Source organism: Dunckerocampus dactyliophorus, chromosome 15, assembly GCF_027744805.1.
Source record: "Dunckerocampus dactyliophorus isolate RoL2022-P2 chromosome 15, RoL_Ddac_1.1, whole genome shotgun sequence".
NCBI classification, from domain to species: Eukaryota; Metazoa; Chordata; class Actinopteri; order Syngnathiformes; family Syngnathidae; genus Dunckerocampus; species Dunckerocampus dactyliophorus.
In genome coordinates, this window is record NC_072833.1 from 10,365,197 (window position 1) to 10,389,141 (window position 23,945).

At 40.9% G+C, this 23,945-nt stretch overlaps 2 protein-coding genes across 3 annotated transcripts; both read right to left on the reverse strand.

The window, feature by feature from the left end:
- Positions 1 to 1,909: 1,909 nt before the first annotated feature.
- Positions 1,910 to 7,199, reverse strand: ccdc107 (coiled-coil domain containing 107). Its single transcript, XM_054800162.1, has 6 exons — positions 6,910 to 7,199; positions 5,900 to 6,117; positions 5,761 to 5,830; positions 5,550 to 5,640; positions 5,035 to 5,138; positions 1,910 to 3,678 (listed from the first exon to the last, which is right to left on the reverse strand). Exons 1-6 carry the CDS (start codon positions 7,049 to 7,051, stop codon positions 3,293 to 3,295), a joined length of 1,011 nt encoding a protein of 336 aa, XP_054656137.1. The 5' UTR covers positions 7,052 to 7,199; the 3' UTR covers positions 1,910 to 3,292.
- Positions 7,200 to 7,595: 396 nt separating this feature from the next.
- On the reverse strand, positions 7,596 to 21,405 carry irak3 (interleukin-1 receptor-associated kinase 3). 2 transcript variants are annotated; one of them, XM_054752806.1, is made up of 13 exons: positions 21,384 to 21,405; positions 17,583 to 19,423; positions 16,738 to 16,935; positions 16,023 to 16,072; positions 14,468 to 14,516; positions 14,241 to 14,389; positions 13,869 to 13,933; positions 13,671 to 13,803; positions 11,206 to 11,324; positions 10,938 to 11,136; positions 10,294 to 10,356; positions 8,918 to 9,088; positions 7,596 to 8,517 (listed from the first exon to the last, which is right to left on the reverse strand). In XM_054752806.1, exons 2-13 carry the CDS (start codon positions 17,683 to 17,685, stop codon positions 8,164 to 8,166), a joined length of 1,653 nt encoding a protein of 550 aa, XP_054608781.1. In that variant the 5' UTR covers positions 17,686 to 19,423; positions 21,384 to 21,405; the 3' UTR covers positions 7,596 to 8,163. The 2 variants fall into 2 exon arrangements, with proteins under 2 accessions (XP_054608781.1, XP_054608782.1); XM_054752807.1 differs by having other exon boundaries at positions 7,597 to 8,517; positions 13,671 to 13,785; positions 21,384 to 21,404.
- Positions 21,406 to 23,945: the final 2,540 nt, after the last annotated feature.

Sequence of the window (23,945 nt, forward strand, 5' to 3'; positions counted from 1 at the left end):
GGCTGTAAAACCCTTCACCATACACTTTATACATGTTTCTCAGACAGGCATTTGAATTTTAATGATCAACCTACGATCAAAACACAAATTATTTTATCAACCTACGATCAAAACACAAAAATTATTAACTGACTCAAACGTATCTCATTCCTGTGATTGTGCCTTTTCGTCCTGCCGCCGTTCCACTGTACTGTAGCATTTTTTGTCCAGAAATCCAACCTTTTGTGCGACGGTTAGCATCCTCCTCTGCCTTTTGGGCACAGAAGCTTTTGTCAACATAGTGGGTTTTGTTGGGCAGAAACTTGCAAACATACAAGGACTGCAAGCTAGCAAGCTAGCGATGACACAGGAGACACGGCAGGGCGGCGCGAAGGAGATTGATTGACAATGGTCTACAGCCAATCAGGACGCAGAAGGCAATGGGCGGTGCAGACAGAAGAGAGGGAATAGAGAGACGTCTTCCCTGTGCTAAAGCACAGAACTACAACACTCAACTTCCCACAATGCAGTTCTTCTTAAAGGGCCAGGCACGGCCTGTAACAGCGTTCATACGCTGTAAAAAAAAAAAAAAAAAAGCACTAAAAAATTCTGCGAAAGGTGAACCACGATAGAGTGAGGGAACACTGGATTACCACTTTTTTTCTCATAAATGGACGACTTTATTCTCGTAAATATAAAAATTTTTTCTCGTAAATGTATGGCTTTATTCTTGTATACTTACTACTTTATTCTCAAAATCATTTTTTGGCCCTACTACTTTAGTGGCCCTAATACTCCATCGTAAAAAAAACCCAATCTTGACATGCCAAGAAAAAAAAATCACGCTTTTTATGTTGTTAAGTGTTACACTGAAATGATTTCCACCAGAAACAATGACAGTCTCCCTATGATAGACACATAAGGTGTAACTTTCTGTAATGACATCTTCCTGTGATTTCTTCCAGTGGCGGGGTCTTGTTTCTATTGGCTGTAAGCTTTCCAATGACATGTCACTCATTCAAATGATACGTTGCGTTCAAGGACACAGCCATCCATCCATGTTCTATGCCGCTAGTGTTGCGGGGGTATGCTGGAGCCTATCCCAGCTAACTTTGGCCGAGAGGCGGGGTACACCCTGCCAATCGCAAGGCACATTTAGACAAACAACCACTCACACTCACATTCATACCTATGGACAATTTAGAGTCTCCAATTACTTCCCGAGCTCCTGACTGTGTGGCCAACATGCTAACCACTAGGCCACCGTGCGGCCCCACATTAGACATGCACATAAGTATTATGAAACAATACACAGATTATACAGTCCTATAAAATGACCTGTATGTTCGGTAATATTGGCACAGACTATGAGGTGATATCGCATTTTAACTAATAACTTTGTAGACATCCTTGCAATCACCACATTTTGAGGTCAAAGTGTTTGATGGACCTTTATGTGGAATATGTTTAAAAAGTCTGGGAATCGGTGAGCGTTTTTCTCATGAAGACGTTCATCACTGAGGACGAAGTGTTCAATACCGTTGTGGGTCGAGATATAGTCCAGGAGGAGGTAAATAGTACATTTGTTCAGGGTGACCTTTCTTACAGACTTGCCTTCTACATAACATTGTATTTAATCCCAACTCCCTTTGGATCAAATGCAATGTAATGTAGTTTAGAATAGAAACCAAACTCACTTGCGATGCCTTCAGGCTAAAAATAGGACAGCCGAATAGCGGATGTTTATCAAGAAGTGCAGAGGAAACATTTAATTGGAACGATTTTTAGTGAGCTACAATCATATATATTGAGCTACACAATCACACACACATAGTATACAGTATATGATTATAATACTATACTTATGCTTACTATATGAGAGGCAGGGTACATGCTGGGTTGGTCGCCAGACAATTGCAGGGCACATATTGGAAAATAAATATATATATATATATATATATATATATATATATATATATATATATATATATATACATATATATATATATATGGCCAACAATGGAATGGCCAACATAAGAATGCTGGCTGGAATCCAGTTTGTTCTGATTTAAAGTGAATTTTCATATAAGAAAATAATGGAAATGTAATTAGACTCAAAACAGCGGCTTTTGGTGTCTGAAAAAAGCACCATATACAGTACCTGTAAATACATTAAAATGCATTTTTATTATTAAACTGCAAAACATCAATCATCAATAGTGTATAGAACAGCGTATATATATATATTATTATTATTCACTTATTTTATTTGAAAATGTGATAGTACATAACTACACAAATTACTTGGTACACATGCACAGGTTGTAGGTTCATTATTTATGTAGGGAAATTATGAATTTGTGTTTTGGATTGTATATCATTACATACAACTGACCTACAACTTACGTGATGATGATGGTTTTAAAATTCGGAGCGGAAAGATTACCGGTAAGTACCAGTTTCATTTTGCCATTGATGTCCAACAATGAGACAAATCACGACAATGACGAGTCGTCATTATGTAATGAATTGTCCACAAGGTTGAAGCGGTAACTCATCTTTGATCAGGACAGGTATCAAAATGCTCATTTTTCTTTTGGTTTATGAAATCATTAACATGCAACAGGTAAAAAATAAATACACATGCAGTGGTACTCTGATGCTTTTACATAGACTGTAACAACATTTCAGACAATATTTTTAGCAGCAGTTCAAGTCCATCATATTATAAAACCCAGGAATTTATGCAAGGGCTCCCCCTAGAGTTGTGAAGTAGAATTCCCTTTTAAGACACTGTGGTAAAACACAAATATTATGCATACAACCAGCTACTACAGCCCTATATATTCAAAAACTGAACACTTTTTTGGGTGTATTAATTTATAATAAAGCCATATTTTGTAATAATTAATAATTAAAATAAATAATATCATTTATTGAGGGAGCAGGGCTGTCTCTCAATGGGTGCACTTCCATACTTATACTCAGTGCCTTAGTGTGTTCACACTGAGAAGTGTGGCAAAATGCAGTGCACTGTACCCGGATGTTGCACTCAAAATGGTGAGTGTGCAGTATGATGGACACTTCCCACCCTTGATACATGTAGTTGCAATCTTGGCTACGTAGTAGGAGCGCAGCGACTAACTTGAGTGGTTGCAAAAAGAGGAAGCGGGTGATTACTGCGATCGCCATTTCCATGTAAGTGTGCAATGTCAGTCGTGGATTTGGGACAGCATTACATTGTCAAGATTTGCGCCCTTGGGAACTAAGTATGCAGTGCACACAGTATACTTATTGAAGTAGAGTTGTGGGGTTACTTCATTTTGGAACGTTGCCTGAGGCTGCACGCCTGCTGAACTTTTCCAGTCTCCTCATTGTTTGTGTCCTCTAGTGAAGGCATAAAGTCAAATTCCTTGTATCCTTCCTCTTCCTCTCCATCCTCCTGGTCAGTCTCCTCCATTTCCTCCCCCTCATCTCCTTTTTCTTCCACACCATCACCTTCCGATCCTTCCTGTTGAGGCTTCCTTATGTCCCCACCTTCGGATCCAGATCCTTCTTGCGCCATTGGACACCCTTTGGCAGCTGCGTCCTCCATTGCTGAGGGAGTCTGCGTGTCCTCATTGGAGGCATCACCTGCCGAGGTATCGCTGGCCCCAAGTGTTTCAATGAGGTTGTCCAAACTCTGCTCAAAGCAGGCCTCTGAAAAGTGAGAGTAATGTTAAAATATACAGGGTGTCCCAAAAGTCCGGACATATAATATAAATATACATTATTTTTAAAAAGTTAATTTAAGTCCTCCTCCTTGTCCTCCAACTTTTCCTTTCCTTCAGCATGTCCAGAAGTCCAACTTTTTGTGCGATGGCTGGCATCCTCTGGCTTCTGGGTGCAGCACGTTTCGTTGGCATTGTGGGTTTTGTCGGGGAGAAAACTTTCATACATCGTTCAGTCACACGGTTAGCTTCTTCTGTTTCTTCTCTTGTTTACTTGCGATGAGGGCACAAAAGAGATTGATTGACAGTGGTCTAAAGCCAATCAGGACGCAGAAACCACAAAACTGCAACATTCAACTTCCCACAATGCAATTCTTCATAAAGGGCCAGGCTCAGCCTGTAACAGTTCATATGCTGTTTAAAAAAAAAAAAGTACTAAAGTTGCACTTTTAAAAAATCTGCGAAACAGCAAGTCCGCGAAAGGTAAACCGCGATGGAGTGAGGGAACAAATACAGGGAATAAATACAAATACATTTAAATGTATAAATAACATTTTAAGGAAAATATGTATGTATAATATTGATATATTAAATATATATATATTATCTCTGTCATTCTTCTGTCTCGATAGACAATGGTAGCGCCCCGGTTGGTCAATAATGGGACTTGTTGAGAGCAGCGTCTGGTGTGGCTCAGCAGTCCAATTCTGGCATGACAGTCTCTGCTGCAGGTGTGCAGAGGCCTGGCGACGCTGTCTCCGTTTCCTTCGTTCTCTCTTGCTTTCCAGCTGAAGGTTCCTCCTCTCACCTCTCCTGACTCCCTCATTGCACAGTGCGGCGCCAGCAGCTGCGATCAGCAGCCACTAGTTCCCAAGCTTCATGTCTCTTTTGCAGACATCCTTGAGGCGTAATGCTGGGCGGCCTATTGGACGGCGTCCCGAGGCTAGCTTGCCATACAGAATGTCCTTCGGGATGCGGCAGTCTTCCATGCGGTACGCATGCCCAAGCCAGCACATTCGGCGCTGGCACAGCATGAGGTGCATGCGGAGGGAGCCTGCCTATGTGTCTAAACTCTAGGTACACCCTGCCTTTTAACTTGCCTCTAAATGATAACAATAAACACCAACTCTGCCATGGCTTTCACGCCACGATGTGAGAGCGTACATAAACCTCAACTGCTTTGCATCTCTGGCGCGAGTGTGCCCTTTAGATCGCTGACTACATCAAGGAATCGGATCGCATGCAAATCAGTCTTTGTTCACTAAGGTGTCACACAATGTGGGTGTTTAACTGCAAATTGTGTGGTGGGACTTTTCTCAATGTCCGCAGGCGTGCGACTGCTCACCGTTCAATGGCGGACAGTCCATTCCTCTCTTCTTCATCAGGCAGCGGATGGTCTGCAACTGGGACATGATCTCGTTCTTTTGCTCCTGGGCCACAGTCTTTGCACTGAAGACATATAAGAAGGCATACGTGTATTCACGTTCGGCTTTGCAAGATGCCCCTCCTTTGGTTCTACGCCCAAAGTGACCACACAAAGGCAAAAATCATGGCGAATATTATTCATTGTAAGTATGATTTTAATGGACCGATTTACACCATACAAAGACTCCTGCGTACTTTGAAGTCTGCACTTTCGACGTGACGAACAGGAATATCTGCATGACTGCATCATCATGCTACAACACCTTAACACCAGCACATGAATGTTACACACCGGCGAGGTTATTGACTCCTGGTAAGATGACACATATTTATTTTATCTCATATGCGTACCCCCCCACAGCCGTAGACCTAGGGTAAACACTACATTGTGGTCATATGGCCTAAATATACCAGCATTCATGACAAGTCACTCACCAGTTTGTGAGTGGGTCTAACTGGGTGAGAATGGAATTGAGCATCTGCTCCGTTTGTGCAAGCCTTTGTTCCAGTTCATTCAACTGGTTCTCTGCAGAAAAGTAAACACGCGCACACAAAAGGGAGGCGGAGGACACACACATTCAATTACTTTGAGCAAACAAATGTGAGATTAAAGTAAAACAGGTCATCCAGTGCATGCAAAACACACCTGCCTCCACTGATTTTTTGGCCCCCTTTGCAAATTTGTCCTTTTGTACTTGGTCATCTGAAGACTTGATCTGCAATTTAAAAAATAAGCATTTTGACACGCTCCACAAGCACGTAGGTCATAGGCATTTTTAGACTACCTTCAAAAACTTGTATGCCGCGAAAACTCCGACCCCAATGGCGTAGAGCGGCATGAGTGTGAACACGTAGCCCTTGTTGTTGTTGGATTTGTACTTGTTGCCCTTCAGCTCCTGCTCCATCAATTTCTTCATCTGCTGCACACTTTCGGCCGACTGATGGGAGCTGGGGGCGCTTACGCTGGCAGCCGGACCCCTCAGTGGGCCCAGGGCAGGACCACCTGCCACAAACATGGTACACATCGATACATCTTCTGTCTCTCAATTGGTGCACCTCCTTTATGGGAAACTGCAGTGTTGTTGGTTGTTTCAAGAATAAATTGACTAAACCAACAGCGGCTGGTTACAGCCAAGGCATACTTAATCAATCCAAAACATTGGCTCACTGCTTATTATGCCCATCCATAATTCTAAATAACAAGTGTATTAGACTCATATTAAGTAATTTTTTGTGCCATCCTAAAAATTAACATTTTGATCTGGACTGGGTGTCCAACCCTTCAAATACTCAACTGTTTTTTTTTATTATCAAAAGTACTGTTTCACAAACAAGAACAATAGGGCAAAGTCTTTATTGACTTTTCAAATCCATTCAGCTTCAGTTGAGTTGTATTTGTGGTGCATTCAAATAAAAGAGCAGCATTTATTTCACCGTTTGTCCAACTACATTGTTAGCAAATGTTAAGATTGTTGTATTACTTCAAGTGTTTCACGTCAACAACGTAACGCACATGCCCAGAAATGTATCTGTCAAGCGGAAAGGATGCTCGTCTCTGTGGCACTATCAGAGCCTATATTATCATCTAATAAACTTCATAAAAGGTAATTGTACACTTAAATAAGCACTGCAAATACTAGATATATGCATGGGTTATACGTCACGTTCGACAAGATGGGAGAAGGGCAGCTGTTCCCACTTGTATAAGCAAATAAACATTACCAAAACACACACGTATGAAGAAATAAAGATAAGAAATATGTACTTGTATGCACAAATAAACAAAATACGTCACCTTTTCTGGAGTAGCGAGGGTCGAGCCTCGTTTCCTTCGCCCCACTCCCTCCGCCAAAGCTAAACATCTTCGGGAGAACTACAAACATCAAAAGCACCGCCGTGAACGCCAAGGCGACTTGTTGTGATGTTGACAAAACCATGGCCCCTCTCAAATCCACGAAAGTTCCAACAGAGATAAAAACGTTGGATGCCAAAAAACGGAATAAATCGGGAAAAAAACAAGAGAGGACACAAATTTATCAACCTCTAACTAGCCAGTTGTGTCCCTTTGAGTCGTGCTATGCTAGGTTGTCAAATCAACAACATAACTTCCGGCAAGGGAATTTTCAGTTTAAGTTTTAACTGAACGTGTGGTTGGCAGAGTCACACTCACAACATAAATGACGTGTCTAGGGAGATCATGTTTAATAATAAATGAGATGATAAAATGATTGGAAATTGACAGAAAAGGAATCTATGTACAATTAAACTGTATATAGCGCCCATGAGGTTTATTTTGAAAGCCGGACAACCAGTTTTCCGGGATAGCTCACGCTGTCTTTTGGGCGAAACATGAACATCGTAATTTAAGGAGTTGGGACATATACAAGTACTTGTACACACAAGATTGCTGGTCTCGATCCAGACTCCTTACCAGAAGTGGCGTATTTGCACACCCTAAGTTACTTGCCAACCGCCAATAAAAAAAACAATAAGACGACACACTATTTCTGTAGTGATGGAAATTTCGGCTCTTTTGAGAGCGCCAGTTCTTTTGGCTCAGCTCTCTAAAAAGAGCCGACTTTTTGTCTCACAAGTGGCTCCTCAGATTTTTTGTTGTTGTCTTAATTGAATTTATTACCAAATTATGTGTATTGTGTGAAATGAATTACTAATGTAAAAAATACATGATATCAAATATTTATTATTTAAACTGATTGTTTAAACCTCAATGAACAGCTACAAAAATACAATATAATGTTATAAAACACAAAACAAAGACCAATCTCAATAGACAAATTAGCTCAAAATACTGTAGGTCAAATCTCGTCATGCTAATTTCTCATGAACGAATCGGCTCTAAAAGCACCACAACTGTCTAACCCCGCCCCTGCTTCTGCTCGGTGTGGACATAGAGACGCCGCCACACACCTTGACCAATGACAAGACGAGGAAAAAAAACAAATCGGCTCCCACATAGTGGCCTTTCTCTGTGTCCAGAAGAGCAAGTCTCAGTCCATGAATAAAACACAGGTGATGAAACAATGGACCGTTACCCTGAGAACTGTGTATATGTGTTGGCAATACTGTTTGCCACGCAGTCCTCGCAGAGATCGCCTGTTGCAGCTTGGCAGCTGCACTGCACCGGCCAGCTTTTGTTCCGATCCCCGGTTGACGCGTCTACATGATCTGCCTCAGCGACACTTAGATATGTCACCTCTGACTGGCTGCATTCGCACGGCCCCGTCTGTGCTGGAGAGGTGGGGAGGCCGCACTGTTCGTCGTGCTCCACAGGTAAGCTGGGTATGTGCTGGATATGGATATTGGCTCCATCGTCCAGACTGTGAGGTTGTTCCAAAGAGGAGCAGCTTGGCGGTGGAAGCAGCTGACTCAATGTCTGAAGAACCTAATTCGTGAAAAGATGATACTGGTTAATAATGTTAATTTTATGAAATCTGTGGGAGAAAGACAAAGATACACGGATAAAATGAGGAAATTGCACACATTTTTTGCATACTTCTCAGTGTGAGCGCACTTGTGCACTCGAAAGACTAAAGTGTGACTAAAGTGCACGAATGAGACACACAGATAAGGGGGAGGTTTCAAATTGAGCCTTCATCATGACGCTTAATGGATTTCACTTCTTGGAATCATCCAGCAGAGGACGCAATATGTTTAGGCGCAACCAAGTCTGCTGCCAAATTAGGAAAGAACACAAAAGGAAGGCAAGAGTTTGATACAGGAAGAAGTAGGCGATGGACACTTCAACTTGTTTGAAAAGCTCAGCATTGAACTTCAGTGCTTACATTCTCCATGATGGGTCTGTCACGTTGGTGACTAGCAGTGCAACGCAAGGAAAGATCCAGAAGGCTGTGTGTCACAGAAGATGGCCACTGACCAGCTGATGTATCCAAGAACTGCAGACAAGCATCTACGCCGGCACCACTGTCCTCCACTTCAGAGACCAGCAGAGACCTCTGTCAGGGAAAACAGCGAGTCGTGTCAGTTGTGAAGGTTTAGAGGACATCCTGATGTATTATAGAGAGCATTCAGTTATTCACTGATTGGTAGCTATCGCAGATATACCACCAAAAAGTCTGGTACTTTTGACTAGTTTGAGTGCTCTGATACTGTAAGTACTCAAGTGTGCCACAGCACGCTGGCAAGAGGTGGGCCTGTATTTGTGCATGCACGAGTACATCCAACATAGTCTCCCCTTGCCAGTTATTCATGATAACCACCACCTTCCATACTGGAATTTCCGGTGTATAAGATGCTACTTTTTTCTTAAACTTTGAACCCTGCGGCTCACACAGCGGTGGGGCTAATTTATGGCTATGTTCTAATCTCGTGACAACTACTACTACTAATTGTTTAAATACTGTGCCTCTCAATATAGCAGTCTGACTCACTGTGTTATCTTACAAAGAACACTACACTCATCACAAAGCAACACTCAAAAGGTATACCTAACAAATATACAAACTTATACCAATATGAGTTTAAAATGAAAAAAACAATTCTTTTAAAGTTTTCCAATAACGCATTGCGTCTGAGCAAAGCATTCATTGGTGCCTGCCTGGGCACTGCAATGACGTCAGCTTCCCTTTGGGCTCCTTTGGCTCCCTCTGGTGGACAGAGGCAGCATTACAGCACCATCCATCCATCCTTCCTCCAATGAAATCCGTTGCTCAGATGCAATGCATTATGAGGAAACTTTAAAATAGTTGTTTTTTTCATTTTAAAATGTTATTGGTACATGTTTGTATATGTGCAAGGTATATTTTGAGTGTTAAGTTGCTGTGTGATGAATTTAGTGGTTTTTGTAAGATGACACTGTGAGTCAGACTGTTATAGTGAGTAACGACCTCCTGCAATTTCCAAAGGGTTGACAAGCTCGTCTTGAGTTTTTTCATAGCTCATGATTGGCTCCTGTCAAATAAAGAGCTGCCTGGTCCTCACAGACTCATGCGTGTCACTATATGTCATTTTATGATATGGACATGTGCAGCTTATAGTCCGGTGCGGTTTATATATGTACAAATCTGTTTTTTGCTCTAAATTTAGTGGATGCGGGTTATATACCGTCATTTACAGTAGTATCCTATAGTATTGGCAATACAGAAGGGCTTCACAGGACGTGTAAAGCTACAATGTTCCAGTTTTACTTGTTTTGACTTACCAGCTGCGTACGTTTGGGCACCTCCTCTACGACTTTACGTCCTGTTATTGTTTCCATTACAACCTGAGAAGAGCAAATATACTGAATCAGAATCTTTTTGTCAATATACAGAAGTACAACAAAGTTTTATGCAGTCCCATTTAGTGGGACTTTAGTGGAAAAAAAGGAGGAATGCCTTGCAAGAGATAAAAATTGATTCTCTACATAAAATATTCTGTATACTGTATAAAAATACATCTATTTAATATATCCCCATCCTGACTACACATGCCCTCACTAACGGCACACTTTTTTGCTGATGATAACAGCATATCGAAAACATAAAAGTGTGAGCAGCATCACTTCCTGCTTCTGTGACAATAGAGAAAAAGTGGAAGCTCATCGCGTGTGAGTATACGACATGATTTACTTTGTATTGTGCCTGCTGGAAAAAAAAGGAAACAGATTAGTTCACCATAAACGTGTGAGAGTGAAACTATACCAATGTTCTGAGTGCTGACCAGTGCTAGCACTAGCAGGAGTAGTATGGCATCCGCAGTTTATAGCAGGACAAAGCCAAGTTTATTACAAATCGCATACACCAATGTTCTATTTTTTGTTATAATTTAGCTGAATTAGTCCATGTTTCGATGTTGTGTGATCACCATTCCGAAGCTGTACACATCCAGGCTGCAGGAGAGTTTGCCATGTCGGATGTACTCCTCGGGGAGGTAATCCAGGTTGCCGTGGCAACTCGTATGCAGGGTGACGGTATGGCTTTGGCCAGCCGGATGAGGGCGGAGTCGAGCCGAGCTGAAATCTGACAGCTTGGGTTGCATGTCTTTATCCAAGAGTATGTTGGAACTGTGCAGAGAAGCCATGTGAGCCGAGTCAACTTGTGAATTTCTCCTGAGCGAGCATGCATTTGTATACCTGGAGAGATTCCCACAGATTACCGCACATGGTTGAGATTCATGGAGATGATGCAGGGCCTTTGCGATCCCCTTTATGATGCTGAGACGTTCCTCCCAGGAAAGAGGAGGCACGCCGTCCTGTACGTCGAGCGTCAGAGTATCTCATTTGGTGCTCGTGTTAATTCTCAAGCAAAGTGAATGCAGAGCACCGTTATCAAACCTATGTCTGTGTCTCAAATTGAATACTTCAGTCAGTACACTTCAATAAGCACACTATGCACACTGCGTACTTGAGTTTGCAAATTTTGACAGGGTGTTGCTGTCCATAATCCATTAACGTCGCTACACACTTAGCGGAAGTGATGATCGCAATTTAGAACCACTTCCTCTTCTCTCCTTTCTAATGGTGAACTGCAACCCCTCGAGTTGGACCATCACTGCGCACTCACCATTTTGATGTCGTTATGAATGCACTTAGGCACTCAAAAGACTAAGTGTAAGTATGCGAGTGCTCCAGTTGAGACACAGCCTATGTCTTTATCGAGTATAATGGCCCTCTTACACCCGGGGTTTAAAAGGTTAAAGAAAAACTGCACTTTTTTGGGGGAATTTGGCCCATCACCCACAATCCTTATGTGAAACATGAGCACATATTTATTTCCCTTTTCTGTGCATTCTGACGAGAGAAAACGCTAACAATGCACATCAAAGGAGGTACCTATTTTGACTATGAAACCCTCTGAAAAACCTCTAACAACGTTTTGTAGTTTTATATACATGCTGTGATCATGCATTAGCAGGTACTTTGATGATAACATGTAATACTGACAGTATCTTGCTGTATTTTCTTGATTTGAAACGTTACCGAAACTTCTTTCCTTGAGGCACCGATCTGGAGCTAACGCGACTTCCAGCAGCATAGAAACAGAAACGACACTTACAATGTCCACCCCCATTGGGATGGCTGCGTCTTCCAGCACAAGACTTGTGCTCCAGTCCTCAGGTAAAAAATGCTGACAGCAAACGAGCATCTTGATGAGTCTTTCTAGTGAAATTGAGAGCCAGTAGTATTCACTCTTCCGTCTGTCCCGTAGCAGTGGCTTGAGGCGCTGTGAGTGACGCTGAGGCGAGCGAGGCGTCGTGTTACTCCGCCAGATAAATCTAGTTCTTCATGTTAGCTGCTACAATAACAGTATTGCTGTAGCTTGGTTGATATGCAGGTCAGTTATGTAAAGGGAACACTGTTGGCGTTTTTTTAGGGTTTTTTGTCAGGGCTTTATCGTCAAAATAGGTACCTCCCATGACGTGCATTCTTAGCTGGCTCATACTAACTCGTTTCCTCTCGTCAGAACGCACAGAAAAGGGAAAGAAATATGTGTTCATGTTCCACATAAGAATTGTGAACGATGGGCAAAATTCCCAAAAAAGGGCAGTTTTCCTTTAAGGCATTAAGACAGAAATCCCTCTTTTATCACGGTTAATTGGTTTCAGACCCAACTGTGATAAGTGAATTTCCACTAAGTAGGATTCCTTCTTTATAAATGGAATACTTTTGTAGTTAGAGCACAAAACCTGTTTACGACCTTATAAATATTAGAAACAATACATTTATTATGATTATTATGATTATTATTATTATTATCAGAGCCCTCTAGACATGAAATAACACCCACACCTAATAACACCTTTACACTTGTATTACCCAATATACAGAAGACATAATGAAAGAAAATAAGCCATTTAAGACTTAAATAAGACTCGTACTCGTGTGTGTTGCCGTAAAAGTGGACGTCAGGGGGTCGGAGTTGAGTTTTAGCTGGGCGTGGGTTACGGACAAAGAAGTAGGCTGCATTATTATTCTGATTATTATTATTATAATATTATGACTATTATATTATATTGTGGCTGTTCAATATAAACCTGCAATGAAAGCCTGTTGTTCCGGCGATAATGTGTGGTGCTTGTGTGTCTCACCGAGCATTACAGTAACATTACTGACACCTAGAGACCAGTGTGGATTACTACAAATCATCCTAGCTTCTTTGAATGCGTCTTCTGAAGAGTGCCTTTTACAGTATTTGTATTTTAGTTCATTTAGCCATTTTTATGTTGCCTAATTTTGGCAAAAAAAAGCCACATAAAATTTGCTTGTATATGCATTGTTTTTAACTAATAGCAGGCTGTATTCAACCGCATTCAACCGCTAAACTGCATAATTTATGAATTCAGATATTTTTTTAAAACCGTGACAAAGTGAAGCCGCAAAATTTCAAGCGCAAATGTAACCAATGCCAGCCGGTGTGGCTGCGCAAGTGTGCGTTGGTAAAAACCTCACTCCCTGAACTCTGGCTTGATGGTCTGAGCTTTTGGCCCAACGGTCAGTGCCCATTCTTAAGGTCCTGTGTTCGAGCCTGTAGCGCGGGGCTGGCTGAAACAGGTGGGTTACACAAAGCGACGAGCAGTGACTGTAAATACAAATCATACCTGATGATGGAGTCTGCGGAAGAGCGATCCATTGGGCATGTATGGATAGACCAGACAGTAGCGTCTCTCGTCAGAAAAACAACCCAACAACTCTAAAATGTTTGGATGTCGGCACCTGGAAAACATCACCACACTACATAATCTCTACAATATTCACCCATAAGGACGTTAGATTTAAGAATAACAGGAGCCACATACAATCCAAGGACTTCCATTTCTTTCCTGAAAATATCCCATAGCTTCTTCCAGGATGTGTTGTTTACCTGCAGAGAATAACACTGACAGTCAGTCCGGATTTACTTCATAAAAATGAACACTTGCCACTCTGAACAGTCAAAATCTTGCCTATGTAGGAGAAGGGGTGGGGCTAAATCGAGTGGTTGCAATTCATGAATAAAAAGAAGATGGATGGATGGATTTGGGACAGCACTCTGCAAATTTGTGCATTCAGCAACGAAGCACCGAGTGTACACTGTATACTTACTGAAGTGCGCTGACAGGTGTATGCCATTTGTGACACAGCCAAGGTGTAAAGTGTCGGTTAAAGTGGTGCTAAAAATTCTCACTAACCTGTTTGAAAAGCTTCACTGCAAATGTTGTGCCTCCCACCCGTGCCCGGTAGACGTCAGAGAAGGTGCCCACCGAAATTCTGGCTTCGTGGTGAAAGTCGCTGGTTCCTTTGAGGATGTTTTGCAAAGTGATTTGTGGCTGTTGGGCCCCTGTGGAAAACATACGCTGCTTCACTCGGAGAAACGGCGCACACTGAATCACCTCGGAATAAAGTTCAACTCACTCACTTTGAATGAATGCTTCCTGAGAATGACTCATCTCCAACTTGCCTGACTCCTATGAATAAAAAAGAAAAAATTCCACTAAGCAAGTTAAGATACGGTGAACTAAAATGCTGCATGGAAAATGTGGAACTACGGGAAAAGTGGGAGATTTTGAGATGTGGAAAATCGTTAGCCTGAGTGTTTTAATGCTGAAATGGATTGAATGGGTTGAGAAATGTGGAGTAGTAACAATTCTCAAGATTAAAGGGAATATGGAAAATGTGAATTTATGGCAACAGTGGGGATTTGGGGAATGTGAATGATTGTTAATCCAAATGTCCTGAATGAGGTTCATTTTTTCATGTGGGAATAGTGTGAATCGGTTGAGGAATGTGACTAATGTGGAACTTGTATAAATTGTTCAGTCATTTTCAATGGGAATTTTGCTGTGGTGTGGAAATGTGGAACTACAGTTGTCCCTCGCCACATTGCGGCTCGAGTTTCGCTGCTTCACCCTATCACGGGTTTTCGCAAATACATTTATGAATAAATAATGCTGTTTCGAGGTTGAATACAACTTGTTGGAAAAATACAAATGTATGTTTAAGCGAATTGTACATATTTTTTGCCCAAATTAACTATTCTCAAGCGTTAAAAAGGCTAAATGACCTAAAATACAAATATAAGGCATTCAGAAGACGCATTCAAATTGTGATATGTAGTATTCTATACTGGTCATTAGATGTCAGTAATGTTACTCTAATGTTTGGTGAAGCGCAAGACTTTATCTTGCTAAAAAAATGTATTTAGAATGTCGTAAATAGGTTTACTACAAAAATCTTCAATTTATAAATTATACGCACTCCCACTCCGCGGAAATTCACTTATCACGGACGGGTCCGGAACCAATTCACCGAGATAAACAAGGGATTGCTGTATAGAAAATGTGGACATTTTCTGAAAATGTGTCAATAAACAGCCATCGTGTCCTGAATGAGCTGAGGTTTTGGAATGGTTGGAATCAGTTCGGAAATGCGGAAGTAGTAACAATTCCCAAGATCAATCGAAATTTGTTTTATGGAAAGTGTGGAAATTTGGGGTGTCCTGAATGAGATGAATGTTTTCAAGCTGGAATTTGTTGAACTGGTTGAGAAAAGTAGGAAATGTGAAACGTGTAAAATATCGTCCATTCATGTTCAATGGGAATTTTGTCATGGAAAATGTGAAATTACGGAAAATGTGGGATTTTTTAAAAAATTTGTATGTGTTAAATGAACTGAATATTTTGATGTTGGAAACGTCTGAATCGGTTGGGAAATGTTGAAGTACTGTAGGTGAGAGCCAAAAAATGACGGGCTAAGCTAAGCTATAAACCGTTAGAATAAGGACTTCATTCATTTTCTATGCTGCTTATCCTCACTAGGGTCTCAGGGGTATGTATGCTCGAGCCTATCCCAGCTGACTTTGGGCGAGAGGTTGGGTACACCCTGGACTGGTCGCCAGCCAATCGCAGTAGTACAGTACAGAATTACATACAGTATAAGTGAATTATTTTCGGCATTGACACAATAATCATTACCTTCATGTCAGCTGCGGGCACACATTCATTGATAAGGGGCAAAGGCCTTTCTGAAACAATAAATACAGCACATGGTTAAACATAGGGAACGTCTGACATTCTCTCAACTACCATAACGGAGGCCATCTAACAGTATGGTGGAAGATTTTCAGAGAAAAGTTGTACAAAAACCCTAAATTCAACCCATCCTTATCTGACCAAAGTCATAACTTGCAAGACTGACACGGAAAATTGTAATTCTAATCATAGAACCATAAATGGAGCTTGGGAAGGGACTAGTTCAGGGGTGTCCAAATTTTTTCAAGAGGGCTGCATACAGAATTAAAGGATGCGGTGGAGGGGGGCCCGCTTTGATACATTTTGTACGTGAAAGATGGCAACGCCAATCCAATGTTGGTCGATATTTGCTAAGCTATCTGAACAAAACATCCACACTTTGTGTTACAGGTAACAAAGCAAATTAGTGTATTATCTAATAATATATCTCATTAACAATAATTACAGTTGGCCAAAAAATGACCCGTGGGGCCCCGAGGCACACTTTGGACACCCTTGTCGTAGCTGCTCAATATTAGTATAAATAGTAATAATATTAGGTTGTCAACAAATGGCAAATTTGTACTGTAACATGTTACGTTACATTGCTTGTACATACAGTATGTTGGCAGGGCTTGATTACAATGTTTGTGACCACCATGGTTTGTGCTAACAGTACCTGTGACTGGATGGAAGGGACCAAGGAAGAGCTGCAAGGCCCGATGGTGGCCCATGTCCTGCAGTACCCAAAGCAGGTCCTGCACTCGTGAGTTCTGCTGGGCCCAGGACCACAGCAGCTCCTTGGTGGGACTGCGACCCACTTCCTCCATACGCTCAAACACGCGAACCTCAGAGAAGCTCGGGCAGATTCGGGCCGCTGTCTCAAGAGCACAAATTACATCATCAGTGGTTTATTTTTTTTATGTAGCGCCAAATCAATACAGACGTAATTTAGGGATACATTTCATATAAAACAGATCTAGGTTCTTATCACTGTTTGAGCATCGCTGTGTGGAGTTTGCGTATTATCCCTATGCATGCGCTCGTTTTCCCCGGGTACTCCGGGTTCCTCCCACATTCCAAAAAACATGCATTTAGGTTAATTGGACACTCCAAATTGTCCATAGGTGTGAATGTGAGTGTGAATGGTTGTGAGGACGAGCTGCATAGCAAATGAATGAATGTGTTCCATGTAAAACAGATACCTTTGGATTATTTTGGAGTCGTTCTATTATGAAAGTTTGTGAAATGTAACTTGAGGAGCGATTGCAATGCTGTCAACTACACTGCACACGTGCACATTTTCGTGTCGCCGTATTTATCAGAAATTATGATCAACGGTTGTCAATTATGATCAATAGTTCAGAATAATTCCCACCAATAGAGTATGCAGTATATTGGTGGAGTGTGTGCATTTCAATTATTCCGATCCAAATGATCCATTTACTAGCAATATAATGACGATATATGTAACCATTCACAATATTATTAATAGTAATGATAACAATAATAACAAAAACTCACCGAGTCCGCGCCATCCATAGCGGCAACATCCAATGTCCATTAGTTGACAGAATTGTTCAATGACCAACGGGGGGACATCGTAAAGAAACGTTTGCGCCTCCATTTAGACGACTGCTCTGACACCAGCTAAAACACACACACACTCACGACCAAACTGCCGTGCATGTGTAAGAAAACTTGTGTGGCGAAAGTGCGGAAACTCCCCACCGCTCGCGTCGCGAGGACGGCGAATAGACATTGTTGATAGGGTTTGACTCACCATATCTAGATCAAAACATCGATATAAATCATTCTTCTATTAAACTTTCTTCTATTAAACAATGTTTTAACCCATAAGAAGACACATTTCTACTTAAGGAATCATTATGGGGGGTATTGCACAGTGACTTCAGCCTTTCCATAGCAACTAATCACGTGACTATGATAACAAACAGCGTAGTGTCGATTCCGAGCATAGTTTCAGCATCGGATCGATACTAGAGCGTGATTGATATTTTTCTGTTCCCTTCTATGCTTATTTTCACAAGTATCTCTTGATATTGTTATATAAGCGAAACGATTTGAATGAGAGTTAAACAGTTTTGCTTGTTTTTGTTTTTGTTTTGTTTTTTACTTATTTTGCACTATTGACTTTATTCTGCTTTATTTTATTATTTATTTTATTTTGCTTTATTTGTATTCGGTATTAAAAGGAATTATTTTTATGATTTTGTTGATATTGTTTCCTTGTCTTATAGTTGTATTTATACATTGTTAAATTATATTAGATTTGTTGATATTTCTAAAATCATTGTACAGTGTTTTTACTCTGATTATAGTCATGATCAACAAATCCAAAAAGGCTATCAGCACTGCTGTGCCTTATTAACTTGGTATCGGATCATTCCAAAATGTGCACCCCTACTGCAGGTAGAGTCAATAAACAAATATGATTGAGAGTTAAACACAAAACACGTAAATTCAAGGTCGATATTGTGTATCTTACTCGCATCTCACTCACTTTCATTGCAACCTGTATTGTTTGAAATCGCAGAAAAGGGGAAAAGAAATGTAATTTCTCACGGCCGGCAGGGGGCGACATTACATGCACTTGGTGTCCCATATTTACCCGAATGGTGATCGACACACAACATGCATGCATTTATTTACAACAAACGTTAATCAAAAGGCCATCCAAGGAATCGTGTGCCTCGGTAAAATAGCTTACAGCATTTAAAATCAGTGCATGGCTTTTGTAGCATTTATATACCACTGTGGTCAAACGGTACATACACGCAGCATGGGAATGAAGGTCTTTTCAAGTTGATACTGACGGGTACCAAAATTGCCGCAAAGGCAGGGGTAAGTAGTTGAATACTTTCAATTCGTTTCATTATAGACTTCTCTTACTTGGATGACAGTTTGAGCCGGTAAAAAATTATGGAATCATTTGAAAAGTATTGTAATGACGGCTGAATAACTACACGTCAGGATGGCGGCATTCAGTCGGCCATTTATTTTCACAGATCGGAAAGCACTTACAAATGCAGGAGCCTTAGCTACACATGTGTGTAAAACAGCAACACTTCCTTAACCTTCTTAATCTACGCCCTTTTCACCAAAACGCTTGCTCCACACAACATGCTGAACCCGACTGCCCCCTATAGCTCACATACCAAAACCACAGCTAGGAGCAACACAATATACCCGTCGCTACAGTATTATTTTGTGTTCATTTAAAGCAAAGTACGAAATAAGTTCTTCTGGCAATGTCCACGCTTCAAGCTCAACCACGGTGAAAACCTTTTCCCGGAGAGGGTGAAAACGACCACAGCGCGTGGATGCCACCGATGACGTGCCTTCTACTGAAAGACAAAAGATGGATTTCTTTAAACTTCACATCCAGACAAGACCAGACCTGAACGGTGTACTTTTTTAAAGCTATGAGTGTTGTGGTTTCCTTCCCAACAGACCATTTGGTCACTTCCTGTTCTCTGCTCTGTGTGTAGGAGACAGGTTCTAAGTACGACGCTGAAGTTGGCTTCCCATTCACACTTAAGGGGAAATTTAAGGTGGAACGGAAGTATTGCGCAATGGTGTGTGTCCTGATTGTCTGGTTTTCCTAACACTTCTAATGTGTAAACATTTTAGGCAAGGCATTGCCTTTACCTGCCGTTCACTATTGTGTTTGCGAAACTTTTTATCTGATATGTGAAAATGCAATAATAGCACATATTTAGACGCTTCTTAAGCACCCACTTCATATTAGACCTGGTCCACTTTAAAAACCACAAGGCTCAGACTTGTCAAACCTGTACTGGATTAATCTACAGACCTTGGGGGTTCATCAAAACACAGTTTAGGATTTGTGAAACCTTTATTCTATTTGTGAAAATCCAATAAAGTTACATTTCTCTATGTTTTCCAGCTTTAGTCCATATTAGACCTGCTCCACTTTGAAAACTACTAGACCTACACATCTCATACCTGGACTGGATTAATCTACAGACCTTGGGGGCTCATAAAAACACAGTCTGAGGTTTGTGAAACCTTTATTCTATTTGTGAAAATCCAATAAAGGTACATTTCTCCAAGTTTTCGGGCTCTGGTTGTCACGTCTTGGCTTTGGCATTGTGGCGATGACCGAGAAAGCAGGAACCAATTGCAGGAAAAATGTATCATTTAATAATAGCTGCGATGCAGCGGCAGGAACTCAAGAAAAACAGGTTTGCAGTAGCGTGTCAGGCTTTCACAAACAATGCAACGACAAACTAAACTGTACGCAAATTAGCAACAGGTGCAAGTAATAAAGGAAAAAGCAAAGCAGGCGGACACAAACCAGGCGAAACAGGAAGAGCTACCAAAATAATAGCATTAAACAGGAACTAAGGCATAAAAAAGTGGAAGCAAACTAAACTGTCATGCAGGCTAACTCATGGATCGTGACACTAGTCCATATTGGACCTGGTCCACTTTAAAAAACCACAAGGCTCCAGTTTACTTATTCTAAACTTGAGAAAGTGTTTCAAATGGAGTGGGGGAGAAGGACAAAGAAGCCAAAAACGTACCACTTCCACACGGATTGAGAGGCAAACCTTTTTTTCATTCCATCTCAGCCATGGCATGTCGGCTCGACTCTGCTGGCTCAGTAGCCAGTCTCCAATACTACATATAACTTGTCTTTCAATATTTTTGAAGTAATAGGCCATAGTCAACCACAAAACAGCAATCATGTATTAATAGTTTTTTGAGAAACCACGATATAGTGAGGGAGCGATATTGGAACCACGACACGGCGAGGGATGAATGTATTCCACTTTTCCCGCAGCTCTGTCTGTCGTCCTTGGTTTGTACTTCGTACACTTGCATGTGAATGGGGTCCTGCAACTTTGAGTTTGTGTCCTGCAGGCATCAACATGGGACATCTCCCTTCAGAATAAAGTCAGTGCAATATGGCAACTGCAAGCAGGTGTTTTGGTATGGCATTTTTTTTATGTTAACTGTGGTAAATTTACATTACACACTTGCCATCCTACATTCCACAGTGTTTTGTTTTGGTTTCTCAAACCAACCGGTTGAGGCACAATCCTATCCTACTCCACCAAACTTCTCCTTTTTGAAGGGAGGGTTTTTGGCTCACTACAGTAATGCCAACACAACTCTTTTATGTGTCCTTAGAAAGTAATTATAAAAACAATGTAAAAACACTGTCTCATCTTCTCAGACCTTTTGGTATCAAGCAAAGTATATGAATAACTCTGTAATAATAAGCACAAACACATACTTGCTTACATAATTAGGGATAATGAAACCAGTACATACCCGAAAAGAGGGTGTGAGAAGAAATTAGATATCTGGTTCTGCAGACAGAGATAAAAAAAAAAAAAAAAAAACAAGCTTTCAATGTGAAATATTTAAACCTCACCGTGTGCACTCAATTTTTACATGAGCATTTTGTTAAAATGTAGTGCTCATTTATTTAAGTCAATGCATACTAATTCCGTAATAGTGACACAAATCTGTGTTTTTGTGTATTTATTTTCAGATTTAAAAAATCCGAACCAATCAGAGGTCAACCAGTGTCCTCAAGAGGTTCCACTGTAGCTAAATGAGGTGAACGAAATATTAGAAAGTGTAATCATCAAAAATAAGCTCCATAAAAGTTCAAACTGAGCATTATTATCTTTGTAAAGACAGCATTCTACAAGAGTGGCGCTACAACTACTGATACAGTGGAACCCGTTTATGTCAACACCCCTCAGACTGGCTGACTAGCGTCGACATAAGCGGTTGTTAAGTGTGTTCCACTGTATGTGTGGTCATTAATGCAAAAAAATGTGTATGGCTATGTTGTGTTGCATTTCTACACCTAAGCTTTGTACAATATGACGTTTGTATGACTTCAAAAGCAAACATACCCCAAAAAAACAATCTGGATATTGCCATGTGCGTCACGCAGCAGGTGTACTCCTCTCCTTTTTGCGGGGTGAAGGGCACATGTTTGGTCACGTAGTATTCCCAGTTCTCCTCAAAGGCCAGCTCTGTCTCATTGGCCTCCAACAACACCTTCCCATCTTTCAGCAGGTCGATTTTGATCAGCGGTGGGTAGAAGTTGCTCACATGGCAGATGAGGACGTTGGGTTTCCCTAAGTCTCCTGGTGTCCGACTGTACACCTGAACTATTGGTGGGGCTGGAAACACAAAACTGTTACACTGGTGGTATTTGTGGTTACATGTTGACAGAAAAAATCACTCTATGTAGCCCCAAGAAAAACAGCAAGCTCAGCATTTTTTTTTTTATTGAATTACAAGATTTTTTTTGGTCTTAAAATAGGATTTCAAAGCCAGAGGATTTCTAATTAATACATCATAATAAAGAATAGATTGGATTTTGTATAACACCCAAAGCACTTCACAATGAAGTGAACCCATTATTTCAGTCACACACTGGTTGTGGTAATTTACATCTGTGGTCACAGATGCCCTGGTGTAGTCTGACAGAAACGTGGCTGCCAATTCACGCCTACGGCCTCTCCGACCACCATCAAACATTCACACACCAGTGTGGGCCACACTGGAGGCAACGTGGGTGAGGTATCTTACCCAGGGACACAACAACAGTGACTGGGTGGAAGGAGCGAGGATTGAGCCGCCAACCTTCCGGTTTCTGGATGACCGGCTCTGCCTCCGCCCCAAATAGTATACTACAACAGATATTATACTAAAGTTATACAAAAAAATCAAATAAAATACACTAAAAATAAATAAATACATCACAAATACATTTACATACATTTAACATGTATTTGTATCGCCCTGCGATTGGCTGGCGACCAGTCCAGGGTGTACCCCGCCTGTCGCCTGAAGTCAGCTGAGATAGGCTCCAGCATACCCCCGCGACCTTAATGAGGAGAAATGGATAATGGATGGTTGTATGGATGTATTTGTATCATTTATATTTAGATTTAAGATGTATTTTTAACATTTATATTTAGATTTCATATTTACATTTACATTTTAAGATTTTAATTGAGATTAGATGATCATTAGTGTGGTTATAATGTGACTAGCTGGCGTCACACTAAAAATAATTACTTTTTTTTTTACAGACTTCTAAAGTGAGACACCTGTTTTAATCGTAACATAAGAGTGCCTATTGGAAGCCACCTGTGACTATCGTAAAACCGCCATATAATCACGTCGTCTTAATCCTTACAACCAAAAACAAAGTGACTTAAATTATGGTGCGTTAAAATATTATAGCGCTATAACGATGTAAAAAAAAACAACAACAGCATTTTAATACCACTCTTGTGTTTTCTTGAGTTACATAATTGTTTCTGTTCAACCAAATGGACGTCTTTGGTACGTCCGTGTTAGGACACTATGTTTACATTTACGTTTATTAGTATAGCATAAAAAATACATTTACTGCAAGTTTACTTACACCGTTTGGTCGCCGAAGAGCTCAAGAGACACAAAAAGATGAAAAAAGTAGTGTAGACTAGTGTATTCATGATTCAACAAATACGCCGTAAAGAAAAAAAAAAGACATCATGCTAAACGAAAGTAAAATGTACGGCGCCTGCAGAGCTGGCGGTGCCACGTTGGACGACGACTCCGCCCAGTTTGGCGTGTTCGGATTACAATAACCGAGCATACTACTGTGCCTGCGTGGAAGTAACAAGCCGACGCTATTTTATATGACGCACTTTCATCAGACTTGTATTTTTTAGTTTCATTAGCATGTAAAATGTTGCTTTATCTAACCCACTTTCAGCACATTCGACTTTATTAACTACATTTACACCAGACTTGATTAGATTAGATGTATTTATTTGTCACTGTACATTATACAACACTTTGTTTGAGCAATCCTAATAG